Source organism: Chanodichthys erythropterus, chromosome 19, assembly GCF_024489055.1.
Source record: "Chanodichthys erythropterus isolate Z2021 chromosome 19, ASM2448905v1, whole genome shotgun sequence".
Lineage (NCBI taxonomy): Eukaryota > Metazoa > Chordata > Actinopteri > Cypriniformes > Xenocyprididae > Chanodichthys > Chanodichthys erythropterus.
Window position 1 is genome coordinate 16,204,703 of NC_090239.1, and position 19,908 is coordinate 16,224,610.

Consider the following 19,908-nt stretch of genomic DNA (forward strand, 5'->3'; position numbering starts at 1 on the left):
CCGCCACTGATAGGGGAATTCTCAATATACAGTGTATTTGACACGGGCTCCCCCTCCATTCAAGATTATCAAGCGATGTTACAGGATCAAGGAAGGTGAAAGTTGATTGCAAGACACAGGGAGAGCCCATAGGTATTATAATAGTCAGAGGATTTTATACTGAAGCGCCTGAATTAATCCATTTCCGTTTTTTGACCTACATTGTTAGAATTTATGTAGGTATTGTAATGTACAGATTAAATGTCTTTTCACTTAAATGGACACAGTTTACCCATAATAAAAATAATTTACTCAAACCTATATGACTTTCATTCTGTGGAGCACAAAAGAAGTTGTCGTCTATACAGTGAAAGTCAATCGAGGTCAAATAGTCAAGAGATTTTTGCCTTAGTGAATTAAGCCATTTCCAGGTTTTGACCGACATTGTTAGTATTTACTTAATTTATGTAGGTTTTTTTTTTAATGTACAGATTACATTTACTCAAACCTGTATGACTTTCTGTTGTGTGGAAAACAAACTAAGTTTGTGAAAATCAATGTGGCCCAAATGTTTTTATTGTATGGACAAAAACAGTTCAAACATTCTTCAAAATATCTTATTCTGTGTTTCACGGAAGAAAGAAAGTCAGATGGGTTTGGAATAATATACTGGGGAAAAAAACAACATTTTATTTACTTTCAAATAGTTGCTTACTAGCATGCATATTAGTAGAATATTGGCTGTTTATCAGTACTTATTAAAGGGATAGTTCACCCAAATATGAAAAATCTATCATCATTTATTCACCATCAAGTTGTTCCAAACCTGTATGAATTTCTTTGTTCTGCTGAACACAAAGGAAGATATTTGGAAGAACATCAGGAACTGACAGATCTCGCCCACCATTTACTACCATAGTAGGTTTGAATGAATGTTTGGTTACTGACATTCTTCCAAATATCTTCCTTTGTGTACAGCAGAACAAAGAAATTCATACAGGTTTGGAACAACTTGAGGGTGAATAAATGATAACAGAATTTTCATTTTTGGGTGAACTATCCCTTTAAGCACATATTAATGCCTTATTCTACATGACCTCATTCTACATTCTTAATTCTACCCAATGCCTAAACTTAACAACTACCTTAATAACTATTAATAAGCAGTAAATTAGGAGTTTATTAAGGGAAAAGTCAGAGTTAAGAGTGAATATGTGTTCCCAAAAAATGATTAAATTAACTAGTTTTAGTAAAAAAAAAGTAAAAAATTCTAACTTAAATACATAAATGTATCAATTTCAACTTTTACAGTGCATTAGGGGAAGTAAATAGCAGAATTCAAAATTTTTGGGTGAACTATCCCTTTAAAATCTCTCTTTTGTTAACTTCAAAACAGGCCCCTAATGAAAAGATTAAATGAGTCACTAAAATTGATATGCTGATGTATCCAATTAAAGCAGGCCTTTTATTTCATTAGCAAGAGGTTAATAGGTGCACACTACACTACACCACCCTCATTCATCTACATAGATCCAATAGTGGAGGCAAAAAAAAAAAAAAAAAATTACATTTAAAATATGACTGCATCATTAAACGACACCGCGCACAGCCAGGAACCGGCCCTTACAACGTTAGCTCCACCACAAAAGATAAGAGATGAGGTGAAACAATCTAATCACTGTTGTAAACAAGCCCTCCAACACAATCCAATTCTCCAACCAAAGTCTCCTAGCATATGAAACCGCACGGACGTCAATTGCAGATCCCTTACAGCCATCTTTAACCAGGGAGACGGAGCACATTATACAGTTAATAGAGCATAAAGATAAGGTATCAATGGCTGCAAGCTGATACAGAGAAGACTCTTTTGGCTTTCCAATTCAGACTTGTAAGAGCATTAACCATAATAACACAAAATAAGGCCCTTTCTCTAACCCCAGCAGGGCAAAAATATCTCATTACCCGTAGCACTGTTATTCTTTGCGGTGCGGACTGCCTTTCCCGCTGAGAGCCCCACACCTGCTTTGCTAAAGAAGGTTATTACCACAACTGCCTGTCGAGAGAATGACGGAGTGGACGTGTGGAGAGAAAGGACATATTTAATCCACATACCACCCTTTCCTGCCTGAGATCTGCAAACATGTACACACACTCTCAAGGCACTCCACATTTTTCCATGACGACAGAGGAAAGCATGCAGCACATTTATGTAAAGCAAAAAAGCTAGCAATTTAATATGCAACTATCTGTTTTTTTTGCCACATAAAATACATTATTGGCAATGGCAGTTGGTGGTCAGCTGACAGATCACCTCAGTCATGAAGCTGACAACACACAAAATGACTGAATGGAGGTAGAATGAGTCAAAGTGGCCTGCTTTCTCCTAAGCAGGAGCTGCATGGGCCAGATTTGCATTAATAACCTAAGTAAGGACAGATTTAGGCTAAGAGGAGTTTAAAGTGGTGCTGTTGTTTTAATGAACGAACACCGGCCCTATATCTATTTCATTTGAGGAATTAAGCCTTCATAATGGCTGTCCAATCCTCCGTGGTGCCATTTGGAGATTTGACATTGTGCTAGTAAAAAAAAAAAAAAAGACCTAATGAAAGGTCATCTGCACATCTCTGACAGAAAAAGGAGGGATCAATTACTCATATAAAAATTAACTGGCATCTATGGTTCCATGAAGAAGCTTTAACATCCATTGCACCTTCATCTTCAGATTATTTAAATATTCTTTGCACTAAGAAAAAATGGTTCTTTGGGGAAGCCAAAATGGTTCCTCTATGGCATAGCTGTGAATACCTTATTTTTAAGAGTATAGTTCAGTTACCACAATGATTTCCATAAAAAAACAACTTAATCTGATAAAATACATGGTATATTTCTAAATCTAACTGAGCTGATAATGTTCAAGCATGCAGCGCCAACGCCTAACACCGCTAGCCTCAAGATCCTCCAATATTGAATAAATAACGCTAATGATTCAGAGCAACACGTCCCGTGGCCTCCACCATCTCCACATATCCTCATGTGTCATCCCAAAGCGCCGTGACGGAGGCCACTCAAAGCTGCGTGGGCAGGTCTGTTCTGACTCACCCGGCAAAGATGCGCATTTCTACCAGCGCAGGGGCTGGAGAGCGGCACATCTTGCTTTTAAGCAAGCTGCCGAGCATCTGCGGGCCCTGCCCTTTTGTTGTAATCTCATCAAATACACTACACTCTCCATTTCGCCAAGAGCCCAGCAAACACCGTACCACAACGTGACTGCTATTCTAGTTTGAACATTTGTCAGTGAAACGTACTGTCTCTCTGTTGTGCTTTAGGAGGGCAAAATTTACTCAGTGGGTATGTAGTTTCCTTGGCAACATGGTGCCTCTTCGGCTTACGGCCTAACCCAGACAATATCCATCAACATCAAGATCAGTCCACAGAGACGGTTGTAAAAATGAAGAAAAAGATGGAAAGAACATAAAAACAGTGAAATCGGACACCAAGGGAGTAAGTCAAACTAGGAAACCAACCAGAACATACATATTCAAAAAGGAACAGACTTTACATGAAAATTGGAATTGTTGTGATATGCATACAACCATCCTTTTTCAAAAGATATAAGCAGAAACAGTCCCCCCCTATTTAGTTACATCAATCTGTAATTACAATAATTCTGTAAGTACAGTAGTGGAGGTTTACTAGTAAAGCTGGATTAATAAAGCGCTATGTGACGGTTGCTGAATGCTGTATTGAGTATGTCATTATTTTTCCTGTGATATTGAAATTGCAACTTTGGCTAAGTCATTTCAGTGACTCTATGAAACATCTGGCTAATTACGTAATTAGAGCATCCAACCCCTTCAATTCAGAGGGAGAATAATATTCAAATCATCATACTTCAATCATGGGCTTGTGTGCATGTATTCAACTCATTTTCATACGTAATTGTAATGCCAATGCAGTGTCAAGAGTATATTAAGTTAATTTAGCACAAAAAAAGAGTGAGGAGCCTCTGTTGACGTCATGTTATCAAAAACACAGGCTTTTGTGGATGCTCTGGAACTGACACAGATGGCACTTAAGCCTATATAAATGATCGCCTCCTTCCGAACAATGGCTTTCTCTGAGCGAAATCAGTGGTAATCTAACCATGTAATGTACTGGGCCTGTAGTGGAGGCCGGGAACAGACACGATGTAGCATGCACTGCCTTTGAGGAACTAGTGCAATGTTGAAACGAAAAAAGAAGTGAAAGGGCTGTGTTTGAAAAGACATTTCAACACCTCAACAACGGAGACGACGAATCCAGGCCTCTTACCTTCACTGCAGTCTTTTCCCTGGAATCCTGTTTCGGAGCAGTCGCAAATCGGCTCGTCGTTGACGATGCTGCAGACTCCTCCGTTCAGGCAAACATGGTCGGCTTCGCAAATGTCGCTGTTGATTCCCTCGCTACCGATAAGCGGCGGCTCGGAACCGTTCACCCTCAGATTGGTTATCCATCCTTTGTAGGGAACCTGATCTTTGATGGCTGAAGAAGTGAGGCGTAATGCTACAGATCGCAGTTCAGGAGGTATTCCTCCTAAGAATAAATGGCTGAAGACCGTCATGTCCCTCCTTTTCGACTTAACCTCCACCCACTTGATCTCTTCGTCCACAACTAATGTAGTGTTTTTGAAATTCCTGCGCAAGGTCACGGCGTGCCAGCGGCTGTCGTTGACGGCAGTGTCGGAGAGCACCGTCGCCGGCTCGGCGCAGAAGATGGAGAACCGCAAACTGAGTCTACCGTTGTGGATGAGCAGTTCCAAGAAGTCACAGAATCCCTCGTCGTCAAAGTACACTAAAAGTCCATGAGCGCTTTTGGTCTTCATGTTGAAACTCATTTCGCTTTCGCAGCAGGCATTCCACATAGGAAACCTGGCCCACTGGCCTTCTGCGCCGGTGAACTCCATGCTGGCCCCCATGTCGACAAGGCAACAAACCAGTAAGCCCATCCAGATTAGATGTGCGCCGTTCCGCATCGAGAAGCTCATTGTGAATGGTAAAGGAAGTTAGAACTAACAATAGAACTAATCAAAACTAAAATGATTCAGCTCTTCTAGTGATGTGCTCCTAAAGTGTAACAGAGCTCCCAATGGCATACAGGACTGCTACGCATTTGGGCTAATTTACTCATTGTTCACTGAGAGGGGGAGAAGGCCTGTATTACGGCCAACTCTTTTCAAATTCTAGATATACAAATCTGAATAAAGGGAGTCGCTAAGGCCCAACTAGTGGTCTTCTAAAAAAAATAAGGCTACTGCTTTGCTTAAAAAACCTTCAGTGGGATCCAGGTGTGCTACAGTGGGGCCAAGTCATCAAAGTATCTATATAAATTGTAGCCATGTGTAGTGCTGTACAGCAGAGAGTTCATTAGGGGTGTAAAGGTTCATTAATGTCAGGGTCATTTAAGTCTACTTAAAAGTCATTGTGTAGGCCCTTAAATCAGCACTAATCACAAGTAGACAAAAGGTACACTTTGCAGTGTTAACGTGCAGGCCCAAATAGGGCCCTCAGTGTTCACAAACCTTCAATTCACATCCGTTTTGACATTGATCCATAATCTGAAAAGAATAGAAAACAACATCTTAATTTCTTCATTGGAAAAGAAAGAAAAGATGGGCTCTTTTAAAAGATAGATAGCATGCACACAACGCAATCATTCATACACAAAACCACAATTTCATAGTGATATTGATATTGAAACCACTAATTTCACACTGATATTGATTGCATTAATCTTCAATTACAACAGCACTTTTTATTTGCTTTTGTTTTCTTTTACTTTTCTCACTATAATTCTCAATGATTACAATTTATGTCTTCTGAACCACAAAAATCCAGAGCACTGATACTTTTGTCTCTAAATACTTATTTTAAAACGGTACCAAATACTCTGCTTTAACAAAAAAAGGGGGGGGGGGTCATCTACAGTATAATTTTCAGATCTATGTTGGAAAAAAGCTTGAAAACTAAAATAAAATGGGATAAAAATTGTATCCAATGGTATACACATACAAATGATTTTAAGTTAGACTATGCCTATTCTATTTTATACGGTTTTATTTTCATTTTCAAGACATTCTCTCTCATGACATTCACTCTTTAACACCATGAAATGTTACTGGCACTACAAAACTGGGTGGGTACAGTATTGTGTATTAAATATACAGTAAAAACTGTACTGAAAAAAATACAGTGATGATGTTACAAGCATTGCAGGAAGCATTCTGGTCATTATATATTTTACACTTCCAAACTATTTATATATAGTTTAATATATAAGGTTAATATACCAACCTATTTTAATAGGGGTTTCTTTCTGTAAATAGAAAATCTAATAAAACGACAAAAGACCACAAGATGGCTTAAACATCATCAAAATTCATCTCTTCGGCAATTGTGGCATTAATAATATAAAAGATAGAACACAGTGTTCCCACAAAAATAAACACTAAAATAATGCAGAAAATATTAACTAATATGACATACAACAAACCCCTCCAATGTGCACGCGATAACAACAAATCAGCAGAAACTACTAATTTTCACCATAATAAGTTAACTCATATTTTAATGTTATAAAAATTATTGAACACACTGTAAATTGTCTCCATAAATTATTCTTTTATACATTTTTTAACATTTCAATATTGCACTGTATATAAAAACATAACATAATAAATTATCGTATGGTAAGGCAACTAGTTAAGTTTTACTGTGGCATTTTGCATTCTTTTTCTTTACAATTACGAACATTTTTACAGCTTATGTAGAAGACTCAGGCGTACAGGCAAACACAGTCAGCTGTCAGCAGGAGGACCTGTGCAGACTGACGAAAGGTGCAAACGATCGGCAGCATCGAAACTGAGTAATGGGGAAAATCTCGTTTGATTCAGTGAACCTCGTTCAGTTCAAGTCCTGCATCCCAAAATGAGCCCAGGGCGGGGGCTTATCGCGCGCCTCTTAAGCATTAATGACACTGCAATTGTCTGGCCTCTGGGCTGTCTGTCAACTGATCTCAACCAATCATTTCATGCTTGAATTCCTATGTGTTTACTGTCAGGTTTACACGGGGCTACTTAGCAAGATAACAACCGACCCTTTCACAGATGGATCTTACACAACATATCATAAGCGATTAATGTGCAGAAGGCAGTCTTATTTACCGTATTCGCGAATGTCTCGCTATCAAGTGGCTACTGTAGATGGGCTCTGGAACAATACACAATCATCCTAATAGCCTCGCGCATCAGATTTACAATCTCGCAATAATGGGATCCTACAATACGCTTTTAAATCTAAACTTCAAAACAGTCACATTTTTCATTTTTTTCCCCTTTCCCTTGATTAATGTTGGCGATGACTCAGATGCGCAAAACATAGCCAATAATCAACGACCATCTGCTCAAACTGAGCGAGAAAGACACCTTTAACACGCCTCTACCGCGCTCACTGTCAGATGCTGAGGACAGGAAATACAGGGAGTCATCAAATATCGCTTAAGATGAAGCGAAGGCCAGCAGTAAACACCAATGAATCGGCTGTAGAGCATAATTAAACAGAAATAAAGCCCAGCTGCAGCATCTCACCTGCGCGTGACTGCATTGAGCGCGTGAAACGCAACCATAACTCGCACAGAAAACGGCACATAAGCTCAGATAAGGCTTCAAATTACACTTACACAATTCTTAATTATTTTACCTTGAGAAATGGACCATTGTGCGCCCCTTGACAGCTCAACCTCACCGATGAACCTGGTTGATTTCCTCCACATCGATTAAAAAAAATAAATAAAAAAAAATCACTGCATCGGTGTCGAATGAGCAGAAGAAATGGGAGCGATAAAATTGCGTATGCGGATCTCCAAAGTCCCAATAGATTTTTAAAAAATTCAAAATGGAGCCAACAACCAATTAAGATTAAGTACAAAACGGTTCAAGCTTAAGAAATTTTCCAATATAAGTGTTATTATTTTTTCCTCGGTGTATATAAAATAGAAGGTATCGCTCCCTGTTCTGTGTGCAATACAAGGTGCGATGTGTTTCTCAGGCGAGCTTTGCCAGGGACTGTCAGCACATCGCGTCACGTGTCTCCCGGTTAGTGTGTGATGGAGACGGGCGGGGCGAGCGCGCTGCAGCACCTTGGACAGCGCTCACCGTTATTAGCAACTCCACATACAGATGAGGGAACAGCTTTATCCGTGATCGCGACCGCCACAAAGAAGAGCATTTGGTCACACTGTACATTACAGTAAGCATGCTGATAGGCAATATCGTAGGTAAAGGGGTAATTTCTCTGCATGCGGTTTATTTGTCATTTATTTTGATAGTAAAAGTAGGTTACTGCTATGTAACTAAACATGTAGGCCTAATTATACTTGCACCATATACGGGTAACATGGACACTGTAATATAAACTGTCACAATGCATATTAAGTAATTTAATACCTGATATTAAGTACTACTATATATATAGTGCTACTTGTCATGCTTATATATATATATATATATATATATATATATATATATATATATATATATATATATATATATATATATATATATATATAAAACTCTTAAGTACAGCAATTAATTTCCAGTAACTTGCGTTCCAGACAAAAATGTCTTTTTAGTCTGTATATATCTTCTCCACTAATTTCATTAGTTCCAAAAGAAATGTCAAGCTGTGAGTGTCGCCAAGCAACGCACAGGCTGAAAGACGGTCTGGAGCAGTGTATGAGTGGAGCAGTGACAGATTTCTGCTCCTTGCTCAAAGCGTTATCATCACACGGCTCCAGCTCCACTCCAGGTTTTTATCTTTTCCAACACTCTACACACTAATGAGAGAAACTCCGGCCTGAGCGATATTGGAGCGTTTGAGCCGCTAGCTGCTGATACAAAAATAAAGTCTAATGATTAAAGAGAAGATAAATAGGATTCTTAAGAAAGTCACCATTAAAATCAAAAGTAACATTTTTTTAAATGAATACTGCAGTATTTATTATAAATGATTTATCCGTGCACGTCTTTTTTATTCATATGCCCTAATCTTTGATCAAACTTTCCCCTCCCCCCTGCAGCAACTTTTCTCTGATGTGTGACGTGTTTACCGGTGCAAGGGCGGGACAACCTGTCACTCATATGAGATCACAGCAACAGCAAACGACAACAATCTAACATTCAATTCCCGATGGACAAAATCAAGACCCATCCTACTTTTTTTCCCCCTTCTTGTTCAATAGCAGTTTCACTTATATTTGCATAACAATAGGAAAGGCTATTGCAACTTACATTTCATGGCAACTTTTAAGTAGAAATTAAATAGAAATCTAGGTTACATTGATGCATTTGCAAGATAGAAGTGAATGGGGCCAATCTGTAAATGTTACACTCTAAAAATTGGACAAATCCAGAGAATGGTGTGTTTCAACTCAGCGGTTGGGTTAATTTGTTTGCCCAAAGTGATGGACAGTTTTATTTAACCCAACTAAAGTTTAAAAATTACTATATGGCTGGCTTAAAATGAACCCAAAATACTAGAGGCAACAATAATAATCAAAAGGTAAACATTTATTAATAAGCAATTTAATAAAAGTTTATTGTTTAATTATTATTCATTAAACATACTAATATATGTTAATTTATTAAATATTTTTAAATGTTAATTTATATGTTCATCTCAACATAACACTGGCTGTTACATAACAGTCGGGATCATTAATATGTATGACCCCAATATTTGCATATATGCCAGCCCATGTTCAAGGCATTAGACAAGGAAAGGCAGTATTAACATCTGGATCTGTGCACAGACAAGGTAAGCAAGCAAGAACAACAGCGAAAAATGGCAGATGGAGCAATAATAACTGAAATGATCCATGATAGCATGATATTTTTAGTGATATTCGTAAATTGTCTTCCTAAATGTTTCATTAGCATGTTGCTAATGTACTGTTAAATGTGGTTAAAGTTACCATCGTTTCTTACTGTATTCGCAGAGACAAGAGCCGTCGCTATTTTCATTTTTAAACACTTGCAGTCTGTATAATTCATAAACACATCTTCATTCTTTATAAATCTCTCCAACAGTGTGTAATGTTAGCATTAGCCACAGAGCACAGCCTCAAACTCATACAGAATCAAACGTAAACATCAAAATAAATACTGTACTCACATAATTCGAAGCATGCATATAGCATGCATGACGAACATCTTGTAAAGATCCATTTGAGGGTTATATTAGCTGCGTGAACTTTGTAAATGCACTGTAATATAGTCGAGAGCTTGTGTGGCAGGGAGCAGGCGAATTAAAGGGGCGGCGCACTGCCAAAATCAGTGTATAGTTAATGATGCCCCAAATTAGGCAGTTAAAAAAATTCATTAATAAAAATCTATGGGGTATTTTGAGCTGAAACTTCACAGACACATTCAGGAGACACCTTAGACTTATATTACATCTTGTGAAAAAGCATTCTTGGGGGGAAAATAATGTAAGTGCCATTTTAAAATAAGCTTTACGCTTTCACTTTTACATTAAACCTGAAATATTCTTTTAACGCATATACAGTAAATCACTCATTGTGAAAATGTTGTTCTACACAACTATCACTAGATTCACATTTGCTGCTGCAAAGGTTAAGGTTAGCATCATGGGTAGGATCTCCACAGGACTCCAAATAAAAATAGTCTATGAATATTGCATGCAGAGCAAGCGTTGCAAGGGTTTGCAAGTGTTTTGCTACCATTTGCTAAGTACAGTAACATGTACTATACATAGCAGTTAAAGACACCTAATATTAGTTGGGACCAAGTGGATTTATTCAAATTTATCTGTGAATAGCAGTTTGGGCACCATCTTGTGGGTATTGGATTGCTCAGAGAGGATGCTCAGAGACTAATCTGTTCGATGTCCCCTCTTCTGCTCAGTTAGCTATTATCTTTTGACAAGAAAAGTGGGCCAAAGCTCCCATGGGAACCTCCAGCTTTGTACTCAATCGCTGCATGGTTCAATGACTCGTCCCTCCACGTCAAAACATTGCATTGGTAACAGGCCCAATCGCTACATGTGTGAAACCGGAGGTGTTTTAATACATGAGGTGTGAGATCCTCAGGCACTTATGGTAAGGCGTGAGATGACATGCATGCTTTCTGGGGAAAGCTTTGCTTTTATGTTTACGTGTCTTCATCAGCACGGTTGTTGTTTGAGATAAGAATAAAATCTCATTTAGAGTACCTGTCTCCCCTGAAAGGAGCTAGAATGAATCAGCTGTTTGGTCTTCTTTGGCATCTGGAGAAAAAAAAAAAAAAAAACACAAAAAAAACACAAAAAGACTTTTTTTTTTTTCGCTGAAACATCATTATTATTGTATATAATTAACATCTACCAATTTGTGTGTTACATTTTTTTTTATTATTCCATTCTTTTTTGATGGACCTGTATCTTGATTCCATTTTATGAGTTCCCCAGAGTTCTTTCTAATTTCAGCAAAGTAATTATTTCCTCATTTAGACTTTGAAAATTCAAAGTCATTACTCAATACAAGATTATGTTAAGACAGCATTTTAATAGGACTTCCCATCACATATCATAACATCATTTTCAGTTATGCATTTATATCTCAAATGTTTACTTACAAGATTACTATTTCAGTCACAGATGTGCAGCGTATTCAGTCTGAGCATTATGATTCCTCTTCCAAAGCCTCATGCTCTGTTCACTCTTGGGCTTTTAAAGGTACATGAGAGAGAATTCATGAAAGTCTGATTACTGTAAACACAATCAAATGCAAAAGATGAGTCTTCAGACGTGTTCACAATGGGCTTCACTAAATCCCTGTTGTTCATTTGTCTTTGGAAAGCATGCTTTAAAGAAATCTGCATCCTAATACTAGCTTATGGACCTCATTTAGAATCAGGGTATTAATCATTTATGAGGAATATGCGTTTTAACATTGCTGCCTTGATGACATGGCCTGGTTTGGACTACAGAGTAAAATAAAGTTGAGAAAAAGCTTGATTTAAGAGCTAATATCCATTCTAAATACAGTTATTGAAAATGCAAATGAATAATGAAGTATTGTATCTAATCCTCTGTTATAAGATAATACATTTCTAATAAGATGCAATACAATCATGTGTCTGTTTGCACCCTGAAATGTATGGTTTTGTATAGTTCACGACATAATTTTCATGATTACTTTGAGTAGGCACTAATTATGTCATGATGTTTACAGACTGCAAATTATTCTTTATTGCAATAGAGCCCTTCGGTTATGATATTAATTTGTAGGCCAACCGGAAGGATAATAATTCGCAATAGTTTACCCTCAGGAATTTCTAATGGAATTTCTAAAATAGTGGTTTTGGATATATGAGTATAATAAGATCTGTGGTTAACATTACTTGTGTAGCAAAATTAGCTCAAAAGGGAAATTACATGACATGACATTTCTCACCAGAGAGGTAATAACAGTGCAGTTCTTGAAGTAGATAAACTTACAGTCCCACAGGGTTTTAAGGACAAAACCCTGACAAATGTCTTGAAATACAACATCTGAACAATGTCTTGAGGTGTGGTCACCATAGTATAAGCGGAACAATTGACTGTTGAATTATTAGAAAATCATCTGCTATATACTTCCTCTTTGCATCGTGGCCGTATTAGCACCTCAAGTGTGTGTCATTTTCTAATAATTCAATGGCCTGCCGTCAATTATTCCTTACATATAGCTCAGCTTTCAGAATTAGTCTTAACAAAATTATTTCTAAAGAGACTGATCGGTTTGTCCACCAAACTTACAGTACAATCTTCTTATCAACTCTTAAAGGATTAGTTCACTTTAAAATGAAAATTACCTCATGATTTACTCACCCTCAAGCAATCTTCGGTGTTCAGATGAATACAATCAGAGTTATATGAATATAGATCCTGATGCTGCATTTTGAACTGTGAGATGCGTTACACTTTCTTCCTAAGTTGAATACGGTAAGTGGTCTGGGCTTCTGTATCCAGGCCTGTCATCACCAGGTTTGTGATTTACATGAAGAAGTCAAAAGGCTAAAAGCATCTTTGGGATTAACCCACACGATCATCAGTGATCTTATGCAGATGCTCCAGTTGAGACTTTCTTCTTGTGTTCCACAATATGATTGAATCATACCTCAAATGTGTATTTTTAAACCATTGTAAATAAAATTGTGCTTCTGTGGTTTTATACAATTTGTATAATAATATAATAATAATTATTATTAGTAGTAAAAGAAAACATGTAAAACCTCTTCAAGTAATGGTAATACAGACCTTATTTTACTCCTAAAATAAAATTTAAAATTATTAATAATTATTATAGATATTGAAATTATGGAGGCATTTTTAAGCAGGTGCAACACAGCCTGGTTTGAATCCTGAAACATGAGATTCTTTTCAGATTAGGAAATCATTTCTATGATGATGTAAACATATGTTGAGGAGATTATACTAATCGTGCCGTACTGTTCTTTTTTTACCACCATCAGTTCCTGATAAGGAATGTCAGACTGTTAAGATCCTTTCACTGGAGAGCATTACAAGACATATTGGTATAAACCCAAGTCCAGGCTTCAGGAACTTTAGTCAGCAATCACTCTTGAATTGAGCCTTTAGGAACCAGCAATAAAACAAAGTGAAAAATAAATAGCTGGGACAGTCTTGTAATAGGAAAATCCAGAAACACTGAACTATAGTTGCAGCCTTTCAGGGCAGTCACTAGGACATGACCAGAAGACTTTTGAGGATGTGGCATGTGTAATGCAATGCATTAGAGCTTGATTGTAATGTAGACCTTTGTCTACTGTCCATCAGATAAACAGAACTGAAAGCACTCTGGCTATTTTCCAATGTGTTTCCTGTGTGCATTAGGTTGTATATGGGGGGATGGGTACATTTACATTCGAGTGGAATTGTCTCGAGCAGTGTTGAAGGAGTCGGCAGGGTCTTATCTGGTGTTGGCTTTGTTTACTTGCAGAACAGGGTGGCAGGTTGACAAATGCAGTAATCAGATTGGGCAGAGATCCCTCAGCGACTGCAGTGGGGAGATGTTTCTTGTTCCTCCAAGACTGGCATCCTGTCGACTACGCCAACTCCCTCAACTCCCTCACAACCATACAGCCTGTGCTGGTACTGTGAACAAGAGCAAAAAGTTATTCTTTACTAAACTCAACAGAAATTCATGTTCTTTTTTCAGTCAAATTTTTTCTGGCTTTTAACACCATGTCTACACCGGACGTGAGCGGCGCGAAGCGTCAAAAGATATTAGAACCCATTATAATCAGTGATATTGTCTACACTGGATGTGGCGCGGCACGACAACAAATTCCTGACAGTAAGCGGATTCCCCGTTCTATTTCTGATGTAGTCCAAGTGCTTTGCAACGGTCGGTTTGTTGCGTTCAGTATAGACAGCTTTTAGCTGTTGCGGCGTGGCGCGACGCGAAAAAAGATGTGTGTGGTGTAGACGCGGTGTTAGGATCTTCAAAAAGATACTTTTGTGTTTTTCAAATATTCTATTTTTTCCCATTGATAATGATATCAGCATAACAATTTGAACTAGATAGAAAAGTTCGTTGAGACAAACTTTGGCTTGAGAAAGCTGGACCAGCAAGTTTGATGTAGATTTAAGTCAGAAGGTTTCAAGTTTGAAGTAACTAAGTAGTTTTGATAGATAGATTGGTTAGAAAAGATATAGCACACTTGGTCAGAACAGTCTAAATCTGACCTTAAGTTTGGTGGTTGTAGGGTTAAAGAGTCAGAAATTTTAGTCTCAGAAGTAGAAGAAGTTTAAATAGCATTTCAGTAAGTTGCCTTTCTCAAGCCAACTTAATAAATATATAGAACATTTGAAAATTTCAACAAAACATTCACAAGTGTATTTTTGGAACACAGAGTAGATATAGTAAGGTATCTTGATGTGACATGGACAAACAAGAGCTTGATTTATCGCTTTAAAGGCCGGTTAGGTTAGGACACATAAAGGTGCCTCCAACAAGCATGTCTTCGACCATTACATAACATTTAAAAGATTTTGTGTGGGGGTTCTAAACTACTGTCAGCCACAAGTGGCATTCAAGAGCAGCCTGCTGGATCAGCTGTGTTCATATAGAATCTTGAAACTCATGCTAAGGGACAGTTGAGGGAATTGATTTAACTCTCTGAGTCAGTCGCATTCACTGTTGAAGGCTGGATCAGTGCTCGAACGTCCCCTCAGGGCTGTGTGTGCATGTGATGGGTTGGTTTAGGGATGCGCACTAGATGGGTCGGTTGTGCTGACTGGTTGTGGGGTGTTTAACAGGCCAAGTGTGTCTAGTCTGCTATGTGTTGCATGCAGGACTGGCGCGCATTCCCAGGGAGGATAAAAAAGGGAGGGTTTTGTCAGCGGTGAAGGCCATGGAGGAGCGCTGCTGTCAGTGATTAATGGCTGGCAGGGTTTACTGTTCTCTGGGTTATGGATTTCCTGTCTCTCTCTCTCTGTGGTGGCTGCCTCTCATTAAACACCGCAATCAAAGAGGCCCCGGCAAGACCCGCAGCTCAAGGAGGGGAAGAGAGTTCACAAACAGACCGAGTGTAGGTGCCGGACAGATGAAGCGAGCGTAATGACCGGAGGACAGGAGAGGAATGGGTTAATAAGAGTTATAAATCAAATCGCCCACCAAACCCAGATGATCCATGTCCTGAGAGAAGCCGGAGATTATGTCAGAAGATGGATATATTTTAGCAGAACAAAACAGGGAGGGAGTGGCTCAGCACTCTGTCTTGACATGTCCGTATGGTGTTTTGATTGAGAGAGCATGCCCAAATCTAATGAAGTCATCAGAGACGGAGAGGAAAAACCAGCTATGGAGAGAGGAAATGAGTCAAAGCACATTTGAGTGACAGATAGTGTCTCATGACAGCCAAAGGCCCACACCTCATAGTCTTGTCAACATTAGACAGCAAATGAAGGATGCTCTCACTGTACGTATGCTGGCCGAAAGTGATGGAAACAAGATCCATTTCCAAGCTACTGAAATTCCAAGGTCAAAGATGGTAGATGCTGGTCGCTGATGTAAGACACTGAAGTGATGACTTACATACTTCAGTACTGGACACTGTGATATCAAATCCATCTGGCAAACCCCCCATCATCAGCCAATACTGAATAATCAAACGTGCATGCTTTGTGCATGACTTGCAATGTAAGATATGAGTGACAAGAGAGTGACAGAGCAACTACAGTGGGGTTCAAAAGGCCACAGTGAAAATCAGAGATTCAAAATTCAATCTAAAAATAGCTGGAAAATAAACCAATAGCAAACAAACATTGACATGATATATATAAATATCGTTCCACCATATTCCAAAGATCTGTTGACTGTGGGGGCTATTTGAGAATAGTGAACCCATTATCATGTTCAAGAAACCAGTTTGAGATGATTTGAGCTTTGCGACTTGGCAGGTTATCTTGCTGGAAGTAGCCATCAGAAGCTGGATATACTGTGGTCATAAAGGGATAGTACTACGGGGCCCAAAGTGTGCCAATATCCCCCACTCCATTACACCACCACCATCAGCCTGAACCATCGATTCAAGTCATGATGGATCCATGCTTTCATGTTGTTTACTCCAAATTCTGACCCTTCCATCTGAATGTCGCAGCAGAAATCGAGACTCTTCAGACTAGGCAACATTTTTCCAATCTTCTATTGTCCAGTTTTGGTGAGCCTGTGCAGATTGTAGCCTCAGGTTCCTGTTGTTAGCTGACTGGAGTGGCAGTGGTGTGGTCTTCTCCTGCTGTAGCCCATCTGCTTCAAGGTTCGACGTGTTGTGCATTCAGAGATGCTCTTCAGCATACCTCGGTTAAAACAAGTGGTTAATTTGAGTTATTGTTGTCTTTCGAACCAGTCTGGCCATTCTCTTCTGGCCTCTAGCATCAACAAGACATTTTCTTCTGCTCACTGCATATTTCCTCTTTTTTTCATACTATTCTCTGTAAACCTTAGAGATGGTTGCCAATGAAAATGCCAGTAGATCAACAACTTAAATTCTAAGACCAGCCCATCTGGAGCCAACAACCATCCCACATTCAAAGTCCCTTAAATCACCTTTCTTCCCCTTTCTCAGTTTGAACTTCAGAAGGTTGTCTTGACCATAGCGGTGTCTGAAATCGCATACTGTATAGTAGGTACTATATTTGGTTTTTTAACAGTGAGCAGAATGTGAGCAGCTGCAATGAAAGTAGGGAAAACCTGCCTAGAGATTTAGGCAAGTGGTGCTAGGGAAGGTGGTGGGCTTGGAAAATCCCCATGGTGCACTGCATATGTATAAAAAAAAAAAAAAAAAAAAAAAAAAATGGAAATAAATCCGGTTTGGGATGGAAATAAATAGGTTACTTAAATATAACAAACAGATGGACTGGCCAAAGCGGTCAGCTTTAAGAGAACCAATCAGCTGCTCGAAAGAGATTCATGACTGAAACTATATATTGTGTATGTTTATTTTTTTTTTTATTGACAACCATACATACATATGCTATATTGGTGCCTTATGAGTTACATAACTGATATTGGGTATTGTCAGATTGATTTGAAATATAGTATTTTTGCCATCATCCATCACTTCAAGTTAATATTTAAAGTGCCCCTATTATGGCGTTTGAAAGGTTCCTATTTTTGTTTTGGGAATCCCCAACAACAGGTTTACAAGCATGCAAGGTCAAAAAACACTTTAATTTTCTTATAATATGCATTTATGTTTACATTATTTGTAAACATAATTTGTATTATTTTGACTCCCAAACAATTCGCTCAATAATTAATTTTTCCAAACCACTCATTTGCATGATGCTAATCTGCAGTGATTGGTCAGATGACCCAGTCAGTTGTATACAGGAGTACAGTATACAGTGTGCTTGCATCATTTAGATTGTATTATAATTATGATGGTGCTTCACTCTGTTCTAAAAATAAAGACTCGAAGAGGAAATAAGTTGTTTTATGTTTATGTTGGTGAACCTAGAACACAGCTTGGCAGTAAATACCCAAACAGTCATAGTAAATGCATTAGCCCAACGTAGAAACGTATTGATAAAGTACTGCAGTTGTACACCAACATATTGTTCTATTCTTAATCATAACTCCAAGTAATAACAACAAAAAACATTTGACACATTTCTAGACAATTACAAGCGAACACATATTGCTGTTAGCTGGTTAGCCGGAGACCTACAAGCTGCGCGGAGCATACACAACTAAATATGTATTGTGCATGCTACAACGACGAATTTAGGTTGAAGAAGCGGTCGCCAGTAAAATGACGGGAACACAGCACAAGTCAGGCTATACTGCTGTGGCATCATTGTAAAGATGAACTTTAACCACTGATTCTTCAAGTATTGGCAGTATTTGTGGGTTTTCCTCAAAGTTTTGGGTTTTCCCCTGGTGTCTGCGCGTGCAATAAGTGGGCAGGCAATATGCTAGTGTTTCCTTTTGACGTCACAATGAAACGACTAGGGATACGTTTTATAAACGACTTGTTTAATTGACTCAAGAGTCGACTCTTACTTTTGAGAGACAACTTTATAAATGGTGCACTTTCAGATTTAAAACTTTGCAGGATGTTTTCATTCACTTAGAGCTATGTTACACACTACATGAAAGGTAATTTTCAAAAAATCCATAATTTAACACTCTTAGGAAATGACAAAATATATATTTGTATTAAACAATATTAACAGAAATTAATATTTTTTTATACTGTATCTCACATTTTTAGCATTTATTCTTTTATTTTTAAACGATTCAGACAAAATAGTATAGAATTTCCAGCTATAACATCAACACATCCCTAGACAATCTGAACAATTTAGAATTGTTTATAAGCAAATTTGATTCTCTCTTGTGATGTTCATTAGTTTGCAACAGCTTTTTGTGAAGAAAAACAAAAACATGCAAACGCCTATAAATATAAACTGTAAACGAGCAAATTGGCAACAATATCTGTGGATTGCACTTTGAAGTCAGACAAAATAGCATCCCTGACATTTTAACAAAGCTATTCAGATTACAGAGAATTTACACATCAGTAAACATGAATTAGAGGCATCACGGTGTTGCTGTGCTCCCTGGCAGTAATAATTGCTAATAAAAATGTGAGCAGCAAATAGAATCTCATGGTTAAACATGCAGGGTGCTTGTCTATTATTCAAATAGCCGTCAATCATTCCTCCCCATCTAGCAGCATGATGCTGAGTAGGTAGTACAGTCTATGTATATCTGGACAATGACCTGAGAAGAGAATCACACTGGTGTTGTACTAATCATGAGTAAAACTGAATTTTTAGGGCCAGAGGATAAACTGAAACACAAAAGACCTCAATAATCTCCTCTGCCTGACTACTATCCATCTCTCTCACTTTCCAGAACACCACCACAAACCGAGAATTAAGTCAATGTTTGGCCATAGGCAATGAGTCAACATGCGTAGGCAGTTCTGAGGGAAAGACGGCACTAGTTCAGGGTCTTAAGAAGAAAATAACCCATAAGTTAAAAAAGACAAACTGGAAACACACAAATCTAGGCTGAGCTTTGTTACTGTAAACCCCATGACATCTCAGTAACCAGCTTTATGATACTCCTTGTCACTAGAATGCTGTTTTCTGTGTAGCCATCTCGTTTTTCTCCCGTTTATCCTCCTTTTTTAAGTGTGCATTGATTACTGAACATGCCTGCGGGCTCTGGAGAAGCCTAGCCATCTTCTCCATCAGCCCAGAATCCCATCGCTCAATGCCTATAAATGCCTGCCACTTTCCCTCACAGAAACTGACACGTTCTTTAGCGCTCAGACAGAGTCTAACTCTGCCTTCATGTCGCAACAATACCTCAACGCTA

The 19,908-nt window shown here is 38.3% G+C and overlaps 1 protein-coding gene across 13 annotated transcripts in view; it reads right to left on the minus strand.

Moving 5' to 3' along the window:
• The window catches only part of nrxn1a (neurexin 1a), a 213,807-nt gene extending 201,663 nt beyond the window's left edge, over positions 1-12,144 (minus strand). For 10 of the 13 annotated variants that reach the window (XM_067368608.1, XM_067368605.1, XM_067368606.1 and 7 more), the window contains exon 1: positions 4,291-5,121. In XM_067368608.1, the coding sequence (XP_067224709.1) occupies positions 4,291-5,002 (712 nt within the window). In that variant the 5' untranslated portion in view covers positions 5,003-5,121. Of the gene's footprint in view, positions 1-2,094; positions 2,096-2,501; positions 2,523-4,273; positions 5,122-12,126 lie in introns of those variants that run through there. The other 3 variants (XM_067368603.1, XM_067368598.1, XM_067368601.1) reach the window with 3 other exon arrangements.
• Positions 12,145-19,908: the final 7,764 nt, after the last annotated feature.